General features: G+C 43.5%; 1 protein-coding gene across 1 annotated transcript; it reads left to right on the plus strand.

Moving 5' to 3' along the window:
- The first annotated feature begins 13,766 nt into the window (after positions 1-13,766).
- Positions 13,767-14,264, plus strand: LOC138525919 (protein LDOC1-like). The gene has a single exon (XM_069636207.1). The coding sequence runs from the start codon at positions 13,767-13,769 to the stop codon at positions 14,262-14,264; it is 498 nt and encodes a 165-aa protein (XP_069492308.1).
- The last annotated feature ends 259 nt before the right edge of the window (positions 14,265-14,523 follow it).

Raw genomic sequence — 14,523 nt, forward strand, 5'->3', positions numbered from 1 at the left:
GTGGGAAACAATGTTATGTAAAAGTAAAGTGTTCTCAAGAGATGTTATGTCAGGATATTCAAGCCATTGGCTTCCCTTCCCCACATTTTCAGCACGGGACAAGGCAGAACACTTGAGTTTAGCACACTCAATGGCTTCTCTAGCACGAAGATGCAGTTCAAAACCTTAATATCAGGGCCTTCTGTACCAAAGTTTCTTTGCCATTCAAAGCTTCTTATTTCAGAGGGCCTGATGCAACACGACATACATTAAAGTTCCTTTCTTCTTAGGATTTAACATATACAACTTCTCGTTGATTTACTGTTCACCCCGGGCCCCCCCTTTGCCAGGCTCAAACCCACTTTAACACAATAAAGTTCCTCCCTTCTTAGGATTTCACATGTATAACTTCTCAGGTGATTTACTGTTTACCCCAGGCCCCCCCCCCGCCGAGCCACTATAACACAAAACCTTCAATTGGTCTCCCTCGGCCGGGTTTGGACCAAATTTCTCTACTTTTCCAAACGTTCTCTACTTCATCAAAATCAAAGACTTTTGACTGGGTGCATGATTTTGCTCAACCTGTCGCAGGACCACTTTGATTCACAATTACCCATTCTCTTCTTGATATAACCCTTTCCTCACTTTCGCTTTGACCACGTCTCACCTGGATACCTTAAAGAGACCTTATATTGAGCACCCATGCAGCGCCAGACCACTCTGTTAAAGGTATTGTATCTTGCTTTTAAAGTTCAATACTTATCAGCAGTTCAACTTTACTTGCGTCTCTAATCAAACGCGTTTAAACAATGTCCGTTCCAGCGCACACCATACAATGTTGCTTTTTGCAACCTTGGATTCAACACAGACCGGTCTTGTATTGGTCTCCCCAACTCACCGGCTGTGTTGATTTCACTGATGCTGCTTTGTTCTTGGAGCCAAGGATGGTACCACGACATCTGGTGCTTCTCATCATCTTGATTATTGATGGGGTAGGGCCCCAGGTTTCTCTGACACACACTGCAGGATTATTCAGCCTGGTTTCCTGGTCTTACACTTTCTATTCTCAAAGTTTCTGGAAAGTAACGGTTCCTTGTCAAAAAGGTCAGGGGACATTCCCTCCTTGCAATCCCCTTTTATTTTGCCATATTTCTTTTCCATTTCAGCTCCCATCTCGAATCTGCAGTTTCCTTGTGTGCTTTACCTCACTCAGTTTGTGCTCTCGTGCTCTGCCTTTTATCTGTGTGGGGAAGCTTAATGGAAGTCAGATGTGTGTGATGGTCAATAATGGCCTGACCTCGCCTGACCATTGTATTGGGACACGTCAGGTATACTGCTCAGGTGGTAGTTGTTTTCTCTCATATCGGGCTGTCTGTATGAAAGTGTTTGTGTAGTAAAAGGTGCTGGGGTAGAGATCATAATTATTCTACCAGGTAGGATGGGGTGAAGGTGTTACGGGGAAGGGGATACCGCGTATCACCATCCAATGTCCCACTCCCATTCCCACAAGACGCCTCACCCAGGTGATCCTCCAGCACTGGTCCACCCACAGGAGCTGGTTCAAAAAGCGATGGCCGTGTCCTGGCCACCTGCATGACAGATCCGCGGGGACTAGTGGGTGAGACACCTCGTGGTTTCTCACATGCCCTTCCCCTATGCGACGTAGCCACATCTGTTTCACAGGGAAACCAAGAAAGGAAATTGATGTTCCCCTGGTCTTTACCTTTTCGTTGCTCCACAGTAAAACAGTAGGGTTGCAGGTCTAGGAACCATTGCATGACTCAAGGCTTTCACTCCTCTTGTTGGCTTATCCACACTAATGGAGAATGATCTATGACGAGTGTGAACTTCCTTCCTAGGATGTAGTATCTTATATGGGTGATGGCCCATTTGATGGCAAGGGCCTCTAATTCTAACACAGAGTCATTTATTTTTCACAAGGGAAGAGTTCTCGACTAGTGAATAGGATGGGGTGTTCTAATCCATTTGGGTTTGGTTTTATTAACTGGACCTTGTCTTGGGTTCTCTGTTGGCTGCTAGTAGCCTGTAATACAAATGTGTGTTGCCTAATCTTTTTTTGTGAACCTAATCCATCATAAACCTGTGTCAAAATTGCTCCTAACCCTGTAAGAGAGGCATCAGTCTGTAGCAGAAACTTTTTCGAAAATTCCACTACCTTTAGTATTGGGTTCTGGCACAGGGTTTGTTTGAAGCTGTTGTAACAAACGTCGTCCTCTTCAGTCCATTGAATCTTCTGGGGTTCAGCGTTCTTTAATTTGACTGCCAATCTAGCTGTCTGTCCGAGAAATTAGGGATAAACCTACGGTAATAACCCATTAATCCTAAGAATGCTCTGAGAGGCCTTAGGCGTGGGGGTGTCTAAAATGGCTTTCACTTTTTCTCATTGAGGCTGGACACTGCCATTCCCTACAAAGAAGCTGGATTGGCAATTCAGGTGGCTTCTCTGAGGGCTCTCATAATAGTAAAGAGATGGAAAAGAGGGTCTTCCCAAGTCTTACTATAAATTACTATGTCGTCAATATAAGCCCCACCGAAATCGGAGTAGGGCCCCACAGAAATCAGAGTAGGGCTGTAATATCCTGTCCATGAGCCATTGGACAGTGGCGAGGGCCCCGTGTAGGCCAAAAGGGAGGACTTTGAACTGGAATAGTCCCAGGGGCATCGAGAAAGCTGTCTTTTCCTTATCAGGTCCATGTACTGTGACCTGCCAGTACCCCTTGGTTAAATCTAGGTTTGATATGAAGGTGGAATTTCCCAGTTTATCAATCAATTCGCTGATGCACGGCATCGGATAGGGATCGAAGTCGCAGAAGGTGCTGAGTGTCTGAAGTCTATGCAGAACCGCCAGGAATTATCAGCTTTTGTGACCAGCACAATAGGGCAGGACAATGGGCTTGAAGACGTTTCAATAATATTTGCCCTTAGCATTTTGTTCACTTCCTCAACTTCTATCTGTCGTCAGTCTTCTGGGAGTCTATATGGTTTCAAATTGACCACTTTTAACTTTGGAATTCTGATATAATGATAAGTGTTGTGCACTCTCCCTGGTTTCTCACAGAATACATTGGGGAATGTTGTGACTAAATCTTTTAAGTCTTCATGTTGTTGATTAGATAGCTCTTGGGGAATTCATTCAATATTGTCTATTTCCTCCAGTAAAAAACAAGACAGTTTTGAGGTAGTGGCTGCGGAAGTATTTTCTTTCCACTCTTTTAAGATATTTACGTGGTAGAGGTGTTTTTTTTGTTTCCTGTCAGGTTGGGCTATTTTATATGTACAGGTCCCTGTCTGCCCTAGTACTTCATATGGCTCATGCCACTTTGAGACAAGATTTTTTTCAAAGGTATGTAAAAGGACTAATACTTTTTGCCTTATTGAAAAAGACCTTAAGTTTACCTTCTTGTCGTAGGTGGACTTTTTTTTGTGCTTGGACTTTTTACATGTGAGTATAGACTATATTTCGAACAGAAAAAGTTTCATATGCTCTTGCAATTGGGTAGCTGTTTGTGAGAGGGAAATAGGTGCCTCTTCTCTTTCTTCCCAGGTCTCCTGGAGCATGTCTAGGACATCTCTTGGTTCTCTACCATAAAGTAGTTAGAAAGGAGAGAATCCGGTGGGTCCTGGGGGTCTTTCTTACTGCAAATAGGGCCCAGGGAATCATGCAATCCCAATCTATCCCGTCCTTGTCTACCAACTTTCTTAGGATCATCTTAAGTGTTTTTTTTTAATCTTTCTACCAATCTGTCCATTTGGGGTGGTAAACTGAGGTTCTTAAGGTGGAAATATGAAGGAATTCCTTGACTTCAAACCAAACCCTGGAAAAATATGGCAATGGATGTTTAAAATGTGTTGGGTTGTGTTGTTCCGCATGGGTAATGCTTCTGGGTATCGGGTAGCATAATCAACAATTACGAGGACATATTTGCTACCCAGTCTAGATGTTTCCAATGGTCCAATGATATCCATCCCAATTCAGGAGAAATTTACTTATATTATTGGCAAAGGGTTCAGATGGGCAGGCAAGGGGATATGCATACTGGTTTTCTGACATATTTCACATGTCTGAATGAAGTTCTTTATATCAGCATGGATACCTGACCAGTAAAACCTCCCACTGATGTGCGCCTGGGTCTTAGATTGTCCTAAGTGTCCCACTGTCAAATGAGAATGTGCAATCTCTAGCATGATCTTCCGATGGGTTTTGGGGATTACTAACTGAGTTTTACTTAGGCCTTCTCTGGAGGTTTCCTTTCTATACAGTAATCCTCGCCTTAGGAAGAAAAAGGGACTTCCCTTCTCTAATCCTTCCCCTTCAGGAATCGCGTGCAAGAAAGCCTCTGCAAGTGCTGGATCATTTTGCTGGGTGAAAACTAGATCAGGAAGGATGGTAGGTTCTTCTTCCCTCTTTGCCTCAGTGGTAGATGGTTCATCAGCTTCCCCAAAGTCTAAAGTACCTGTCTCAGTTTCTTAAATACCACTCACCTAGGTGATCTTCCTGCACTGGTCCACCCCCAGGAACTGGATCCAAAAGGGAAGGCCATGTCCTGGCCACCTGGCAGATCCCCGGGGACTAGTGGGTGAGACACCTTCTGGTTTCTCACACTTGCAATGAATGATTTGGCTGCGCTCATGGCATAAGGGATGAGAGAGCACACATAGCAGCTCTCATCTGACGTTCTCCTCCCCACTTCTTCCATGTGCTGGTACCACATGTTATTCTTTAAATGGGCAGAATTATCAAGATATAAATTTATATCCTCATGATCTTCACCAGCATCTCTATTAAGTCGGATAACATTGAAACATTGTGGTATGAAATGCTACATGGAAGATCAATGGTGCTAAAGTTGAGAACTGTCGCCTTTCTTAAAAATGTGTGTGTTCTTGAATAATTCATATTGGAATATGTGTTCTTAAATATTTTAGAGAAATCAAAAATGGGAAATGGATTATGGCAAATAGCATGAGCAGGTGTAGTGATAAAATAATGTCATCAAAGGAGAGATAGCGCCTAATTAAGAAGTATGCATTGCAAGTAATTTGAATTTTCTAATTTTTAGTTGATGTCTTTTAAGAAAATCAAAAGATTGTTGATTTTTAAATCTATTTTTTTCTATTGTTTATGAAATGTTTTATGGCACTGTTAAATTGTTCTGTTATTTACTATTCTGTTTGAATAGGTTTATATAAACCAAAACAAATAAAGGAAAAAAATAAAATAAATTAAGTCAGATCATTTGTTTGGAAATATCAGGTAAAAAAATCACTTGTGCTTTTGTTGGGGATAGAAATAGATGTCTCATTACTAAACACTCCATCTGTATTTTAAAACATCATTTGGCAAAATGCTATAAGCATGAGAAAGTAAAGAGAACACATTGTGCAAATGTAACTAAATGAAGTATTGTCAGAATATCCATGTGTTGAATTATATCCTGTACAGCATGCAGTCTTCTTGCTAGCAATGTCTATCTTATATAATGGAAGTTTCCCATTCTCTTTAATTCAATCGTTCAGTTTCTGTCACTTTTATAAACCACACTTTTATAAAAAAATATATATTATTGCAATGATGATCCTACAAATATAGGACGGTTTTTCGGATTTCCCAAAAATTTGACAACATTAACATGTTGTCTCACTGAGGCTGGATAAGCTCGAAGTATGTGTACAAAAACAGCATGCAGAAATGCATGTACGGTTTCAGGCAACATAACTTGTCATGTGCAGTCTTAGTATAATTCTGCAAACTCTAAAAGGTTCAGTTATTTCTCTTTAAACTTGGGAATAGACCATTGTTTAAATTGTTTGTATTTCATGTTCTTTGTTTTGGCTCTTGGTAGCCAATCTCATATGCATGCGTGGAATTTCTTCTCTTGCTTCACTGTCAGCAGGTGCAGGAGGGGTGAGGGTCTCTCCTTTGTAAACCTTTATGACATTCAAGTGCAGCCAATGTCTTCTTCCTTCGAGTTGTACAGCAGTAGGAGTGACCTCCTCTACTAGGTACAGTCCCTCAAAGCTGGGCTTATTCCAAGTGTGGACAAAACATTTTACAACCACTTTTCACACCCGCTGTAATTGTGACATTTAGAGGTGCGAATAGACAAGAATGTCCCAGATGCCAAGCAGAAAATGTGGGCCTTACACACATGTTTTGGGGATGCCCTATAGTGCAGGGGTTCTGGAGGGGGTTGGTACAAAAAGCGGCCCAGGGTGGCATAGAGTTGGATATCCAGACCCCAGAAGCCTGCATGCTCGGTAGATTTAAGAGAAGTAAGAAGGATAGACCGGTAAATAAAATAAAAGATTTATTTTAGCCAAATGCAGCATTGCTATGAGATGGAAAGATGCTAAGGAACCGAGGATTGATGGATAGTGGAGGGCGTTAGAAAAGTGGGCTACAGCGGAAACTGGAGCATGGGAAAAACCATTGGGCAAACAAAAAGTTGATTTGGGTATGGATATTCAAAGATGGATAGCGTTAACTATGACTTTGTTTACATGCCAAAGCAATGAGGATGCCACTCAGGCTGCATTGGGGGAAGTTAATGCTGTGTGATTAGAAATGTGTAGTTTGACAGGTAATATGCCGGCTGAGTTGGGGGTGTTATTGTAGTTTAGATGTTAGTTGTCAAACACAGAAATGATAAGCTGTATAATATTATGGAGATTGTCGTTGTTGAAAATATGCAATAAAATAATTGTATTATTTTATTTTTAAATTACATTTTTACAAGCACTTGGTCCCCTGGATACAAACTAGGTGCTTTTAGCAAGTCAATAGGGTCAATTGTTTGGCTAACTTTATCAATCTTCTTCGACCCTTCCCTCCGATTTCTGACTTGGTGAGAAATAAAAGAAACACTAGCGGTCATATCTGTCAAATAACCATGCATCTCATCCCCTAATGTTATTGCTACACTATGGGCATCAGTTTTTATTTGAGTTGGAGGAGCAAGGGGTACTCTCATGCAGTGTCCAGTCACCAACTCATGAGGAGTTAAGTGGTGATCTCAGCCTGGCTGATTTATCAGGGCAAACAGAGCAAGGGGTAGGCAATGGAGCCATCCCTTCTTTAAGGTCATTTTGATTTTGGCTATCCTTTCTTTAAGGCGTCGATTGAGCTCTCACAGAGACCTTTCCTCTGCGAGTGATAGGCAGATAAAAACCTTTGCTTTATGCCTAATAGAAAAGCTATCTGTTAGAAAATGCGATCCATTATCAGGCTGCAGGACTTCGCACACATCCCGTATAGGAAATACCTCATGTATGAGAAACTTGGTAGCACATGTGGCATCGGGGTGAATACATGGACCGGCCTCAATGCATTTGGAAAAGGGACATACTACCACTAACAGGTATCTGTAGCCATTACATGTTTGCAACATATACACATAATCTACATGCAGATACTGAAAAGGACCTTTGGGTCTAGGGTTTGCTCCTCTCCCTGTTCGCAAGTTTCGCCCTGCTGTGAACTTCTGGAAAACAGTGCAGTTCACAATAAACTGTGCAACATGTTCTAATACATTTGGTGAAAACCAGTCTTCTGCCATCCTGGAAGCAAGATTCTCTCTGAATGTATATACAGAAAAGTGAAGCTGATCCAGTGCACCTTTCAATAATGCTAGAGGCCACACTGGCTTTCCAGTGCTATCCTGTCTCCATATAGCCTCTGTAGGGGGTGAAGAACGCCCTTGTCTCTTTCATAAATCCTGTGAAACTCGGCCTTGCAGCACAATTAACTGCACAATGGATAACATATTAAAACCTTGTTTTTCACGTGCAACATTCTGACATTTGCTTAACATCTTCTACTTCAAAATAAGAAATATTTGGAAAATATGCTGCTCTGTTGGCCTCAACATCTGTGGCTTCATTACCGTGTGAAATTATGTCTGAACTCTTAGTATGGGCTGCGCATTTCACCATGGCAATAGCCAATGGGAGCTTTAGTACTTTAGTAAGTTTGTCCAATAGAGACACATGTTGCACTGGTGGAAGGAATCCCTCCTTTTCCAATGTGACAACCCTGCGTGAATGGTTGACGTCATGTAGGTGCAGTCAGAATACACTGTCTCTTCCTCATCCTCATTTCTCTGGAGTGCGGCGATAAGCACCACTAATTCTGCCACCTGTGCTTAGCAATGTGAAGGCAGTTTTGCACTCGTCACTACTTCAAATTCACCATCACGTTTTAACTTTACTACTTCTGATCCAGTATGTCTTTCTCCTGTAGTTTGATACATTTTCAAAGAACCATCAATGAATAGAATTTCCCCCCTCCAAGAGCATTCTCTCTATCATGGGGAATATCGTTGTAAAACTCAGTATAATGAGTGCAGTTGTGTATATACTCCTCCTTCCCTACTGGTTCTGCTATGACAGTCACGGGATTCACTATTCTACATCTAACAATTTTGATAGCTGGGTTTTAAATAATCACTTTGTATCCTGACGCTCTTTGCATAGTCAATGGGCTTTTGGGTTTCTCCAAAATGGCAAACAAGGAATGCTCGATGAAAAACTTCATTGAACACCCCATTGTAATACTTGCAGCTTTTACAATCATGAAAGCAGCAGCAGCTAACGCTTGTTTGCAAGGGGAATTCCCTTTCATTACTGAGTCTAAAATCCCATATAGTAGGTTAACGGTGTAGGTTTATGTCCATGTCCTAATGTCATTTTCTGTTTGAGTACTGCTGTAACCACTTCTCTATTTGAATGTGAGAATAAGTAAAACTCATTGTACTGAGGCTGTAAAAATCCTCCTTTTTAATTCTTCAAATCCTTCAGTCCTCTCATCTGTCCATGTTATGTAGCTTTAACCTATCTGTGCTTTCTTGAATCCTTTTTGAAAGCTGTTGAATATATGAATGAAGAACTAACGGCACAAAAGCCAAGAGGATGCTGTCATGATGCCTACCCCCGGGGAACCAGACCAGGTCCAGCAACCCTGGAAGCAGGCATCATGTTATTTTGAGCAAGCCCAAAAACCCCTGCTAGGGGCTGTTTGGGTGTGGTCCTGGCGCCTATGGCACCAGGCTCATATGGAGAGTCAGTCCTGGCGCCAAAGGCACCAGGCTCATAGAATAGAACTTACCTGATGCAGGCCATGCTGCAAGCTTACCAGATGCAGACCATGCTGCAGGGCTCCAAGCCAAATGAGGCTTGGAAGGGACTATTTTACCTAGGGACTATTTTTTACTCGGGTGGGGCTGGGGAGGAATACTTACCTGGGACTACTTTGGAGGCTATTTAAACCACGCCCGAAGAGCAGCACACGCTTCGCGTTATTCTGCATCCAGCAGTGTAACGCTCACCGTGTCTGCAAGCCTGCATCCAGTCTTCTGCCACGCCCGCCTCGAGTCAGCAGCTCCTAGAAAAAGGGAGGAACAGAAGGAGAAGAGGTTAGAATAAGAGCACAACCTTCGATCCTTACCTGAATTCCGGATCCACCGCGCCTTCGAGCTGGAAGAAAGAAGCATTTTACGCACGCCGCCTCGCCTGCTGCAGCGCCGCGCTGAACTCACCGGCCTTCGCAGCATCCTCACGATCCACCACATCCTTCTGCACGTTCCCGCAGCACTCTGGCACCTAAGGGTAACACAAGAACAGCAAAGGTGACCCAAGGGAAAAAACAGAGGCAATAGTAACTACCCCCATAGACTTACCTGATTACCGCCGGGGGTACTATTCCTCTTCATGGGTCGGCGCAGTCTCCATTGCATCCTTGCCGTACCCCGGCCCCTAAGGGGAACAAAAGGACAACAAGGTGAGACAAAGGGACAAACAAGGGGAACTCTTCTCATCACAATAGACTTACCTAATTTTACCACCGGAGGCATTATTCCCCGAACTTCATATTTTCTCTCCACACCTGAATAAGGGAGCAAGCAACAGGTTACATTCTGGCCTTATTTTATTGAACTGTGTAGGATAAGCCAAATCCTTACCTGAACTTCGTCAGCTACCACGAGGAACTCTTCGCTGGGGTCAAGCTGCAAACTGCAAGGAATCGGACAAGAGTGAAAGTCAGACATGTGAACTCTTACGAACTACATACTTTTCGGAGTCAATATTGTTCTGGAACTCACCAATTCCTTCGAGCCAGTGAAGCAACTGGTTATCAACGCGCCCCTGCGCTCAATGCAGGATGGAGAGCTCTTCTTTTCAAACCATCAGGTGAGACTATAAGAGGGGACATCAAAGATAATCTGTGGGGAGAACAGCAGGGGTGGAGGGATTTACGCTCAATTCCACGGGTGGTTATTCCCCTTTCTCCATTTGCAGAAGAATATTCCTACGGGCCAAGCAAACAAAGCTAGATGGGCCAGTCCAGTCCGTCATCTCGGCCCTACGCGTCACATTGGTGGAGACTGCAGCTGTCCAGTTCAGATCGACGCCTCTGTGGGAGCCAGGTAAGCGTAACAGATGCCCAGCGCTTGCACACACAACTTTAGAAACTGACTAAAAGGCTGCAGGTTAGGTAGAAGGGACTGGGTGTATTGCCAATATACACCAAGGTAATGATAAAATGAACACAAAGGTTTCCAGAAGCACTGCACCACAAAGAGTTCACACATTTGAAGATGCAATCTTCCATTTAATTCAACAAAAGGAAGGTCAGCCTGACACGTGTTTCGAGCTATCCAGCTCTTCTTCCGAGGCTTTAAATGATAGCATGAGTTGCACCGTGATTAATCAATTAGATAATGACTCTTATGCTTCGCAATTGCGGAAACCTTTGCCGCGTAACAAATGAAAGAGCAGTGTCCTCGAGCGCCAGCACATATTGTTGAATATATCTACTGTAATCAAAAAGCAGGCCCTACAAAGATGGGCCTAAACCTTGTTGCATTTCCAGTACTGTCTCAAGTGTTGGGGCTTTCATGATCACTTCTGCTCACTCAGGTGTCACCTTTCTCCCCTCCTGAGATTTTAACTGTCCAATGTAAAGGTACTCTTCCTGGAAATACAGTAATTTCTCTTTGTCTACCTTGTTTCCTTTCTCTGCTAGTACTGTCATTAGTTAAACTGAATCTTCTCGGTATCTTTTCTCTGTCTCACTTCACACTAATAGGTCATCTACTTTTTGTTTTTGCATTTTATATAGGGCTACAAACCCTCAGGCATCTGAGCGCTGCTTACCCACAGTGTTTGGTGCTCATTTATCGACCTTGGAAGGCTGAGTTTGGCCCTGCATGGATTCAAACCTGCGTCTGCACTCTCTGCACAAATGTCTAAGCGAGTGCTCTACTCGCTGTGCTATCTGACCAGTTGAATTACTGAATTACTGTGCTCTCAAGTTGCATGTTACCTCGGTCCATCTGAAGAACCCTATTAAAGATTGATGGGGACTCACAGTACCCCTGAGGTAATCTTGTATGTTCACAGAAACAAATACCAAGTATTACTACTTGATAACCCTATGGTACACTCCTGGCGGGATATATCATCCCGAACACAAATTCTCGGAAAGGAGGTAAGTCAGACTGCCCCTCAAAAATAAATAAATAAATTGGAGGATCACCCAGTCAAGGGCCCCTTTCACAGTATTCATTACATTTTTACAATTTCTCATATATATTTGAATAATGACGGCAATACTTGGTACAACCTGTTTTTCGTACTACAATTTGATGAATAAACTAAGATTTTTGTCAAAAGCACAAGCAAAACACAGTGAACTTTCTTCTTTGACAGAAGATACGTAGGTTCTATTCAATTTAAACAAACAACAAGTATTCCATGTTATGGCCAGTATGCATAGACAATGACCCAATAGCACATGATATATACACTATTTCATCCTACACATCTCCATTTTTCCTCAATCTGAACCCATAAATTGACAGTTCATAATTGTCCAAAATACACTTCTTTTGTAAAGGTGTATGTAACCACCCATTCAACTCAAAGCAAGAAGATAAGAAAGATCATCCAGAGAAACTGATCTATGTTGCAGATGATCCATAAACCCAACCTCTCTTTGAGGAATTACCCATCTTTGCCTATAGGAACAGCAGAGCACTAAGAAACAGTCTAATAAGAGCAGAAGTAACATCGAACCCTGAAAGATTGATGAAATACAAAGGCACCCAACCCTGTTACAATTGCCAGCATTGTAGAAATCTGGTCCTAGGCATCAACATAAGTCCATAACACTGAAACACTCCTGCACCTGTGACTCAACAAATTCTGTATATGCACTTAAATGTCCGTGTGGCTTTTACTATGTGGGCATAACCACGAGAAAAGACAAGGTGGACAGAACACAAGTCGAACATTCAAACAAAGACTGAAATCCCTTGTTGCCACGCACTTCTTGGAGGCAAGACATTCTATTGCCCAGTTGAAATGTGTCATTCATGAACAGGTTAAACTAGGGGAGAGGGGTGGTGATTAACACAAAAGGTTGTTACAAAGCGAGATTATGTGGATTGAGTTGCTGGATTGCCTAAACCCAAGAGGCATGAACCATGATTATGATCTAATGTGTTTTGTCTAAAAGAATCCGGGCTTCAAATTTAAAAATTTGACTGACTTGAAATATCTTTAAAAATTGGAACTACTGTTGGGACAAATTAGACTATTTGGTTCATTTGACCAATTTATTTATTTATTTTCGGGGAGGAGGTCTGACTTACCTCCTTTACGAGAATTTGTGTTCGGGATGATATATCCCGCCAGGAGTGCACCATAGGGTTGTTAAGTAGTAATACTTGGTATTTGTTTATGTGTACTAACCTTTGGAATCTCGGGTGTCCTCGAGATTTTACCCTGGTGCATCTGAAACAGAAAGAAGAAAATCTGTTTAAAAATAACTAATGAATGAATGAGTGTTGCTTTTCAAATATTTCGTAAATTGTTGTGCCCCCCATCTGTCATCCGCCGCCGCTCTTGGCGCCTGTTTCCGCGCTGGCGGATCCTCGACAGGGGGCGGGGCTGGCGTTCCACTACGTTCCATTCCCTGCGTAGACTGCCGGTCTAGAGGTTTTTCAACATGGCGACTGCTGGAAGGTACTTAGCTCCGCTTCCCCCAGCGGTCGTCGCATTTCAACCCCTTTGCTGTGCGATCTTTCGCAACTTTTGGATCTATGCGCTAGTTTTCCTATTTCCCACGGCCACCCTTGTCCGTGTCTTCTGTGGTTTCTGGCTCGCCCCTCTCGCGGGTCACCTTCTCGCTACCTTTCCTCTATCGTTTTTCTCTCCTCTCTTCCGCTGCTAGTCTCCAGTCTTTCCCCGCGGTCCGCGCTCCATCTCTCCGCAGGCCGGCCACGGGCGTCCACTTGTTTCCTCCTGAAGTCTCTCTCTCTCACCGCTTTATTCCTCCTTTCTTCACCCAGTGCTGGTTGTGGAAGGTGTGTTCTTTGAGCGGATTCCAGCGGCGCTTCTACGCCTGCAGTTCTCAGTCCAGTCTCGTTCCTGCTGCTGCCTGCTTCTGCCAACTTCCCTACTTGCAAGGACTTGGTCAGCCTTCAGATCCTGGACTTCTCGTGCAACACGGCATCTCCACTCGCCGGAAGGCGGCTTTTTTCCTTCTACACAGCCTGATCGCGGGAAGGGAGCCCCAGGACTACTGTTTTCTAGCATTCACTGTGGCTTCCTCCCGAGACAGGCATTACACCCTCAAGAAAGAAAAGAATTACCTGTCACATCGACTGTTCCACCTGGAGGACTTAGAATCAGGTGAGGGGAGTGGGGAGGAAAGAGGGTTGGAAGAAAGCATTGAAGAGGACAGTTTGCAACGCCAACCAGTAAAGATGTCAGCCGAAGAACAAATTCAAGAGTTATGGAAGGCAATCCAAAGCATGTCCCAAGAGCTCCAGACCGTAAAGGCGGAGAATGTTGTTTTGAAACAGATGATCTCAACACGTGAACCCCCATCGCCGGAACTACCGGTCATGGCACTCTCTGCAGGAAAGTTTGATGGGGCCCCCAAAAAAGTCAAGGAGTTCCTGGAAGCTTGCATATTTTATTTCACATTCAGACCCCGTTTGTTTTCTACTGACCAAACTAAGATTGGGTTTATAATTTCTAATATGACCGGTAACGCTCTAGCATGGGTTACTCCGCTGGTTACCAGTGCCAACCCAATACTACAGGATTTCACCGGATTTCAAACCTTATTCAAACAAACCTTTGAAAGGCCTGAACTGACATACACGGCTTGTGAGGATCTGTTGGATATCGGCCAGGGGTCTTCGGAAATGCTAACTTACATATCAGAATTCAAAACATTGGCGGCAGGAGCTGGATGATCGGAGCAAGCCCAATACGCCATTTTCCGGCGAGGTCTCAAAGAGGAGATAAAGGATGAACTCGCTAGAACTCCTCGACCACCGCCTTTTCCGGAGTTACTGTCCGCTGCTCTACAAATTGAATACCGCCTACAGGAACGGCGTTTGGAACGTCATCGACACAGAGCGACGGCCTATCTTACTGAACCCTCAACTTCCTCCTCCACTACTTCTTCTTCTCACCTTCCTGAGGAAGCTATGCAGATTGGAGCTACGAGGG

The sequence above is a fragment of the Ambystoma mexicanum genome, chromosome 7p (genome assembly GCF_040938575.1).
Source record: "Ambystoma mexicanum isolate Mex_15411 chromosome 7p, UKY_AmexF1_1, whole genome shotgun sequence".
NCBI lineage: Eukaryota > Metazoa > Chordata > Amphibia > Caudata > Ambystomatidae > Ambystoma > Ambystoma mexicanum.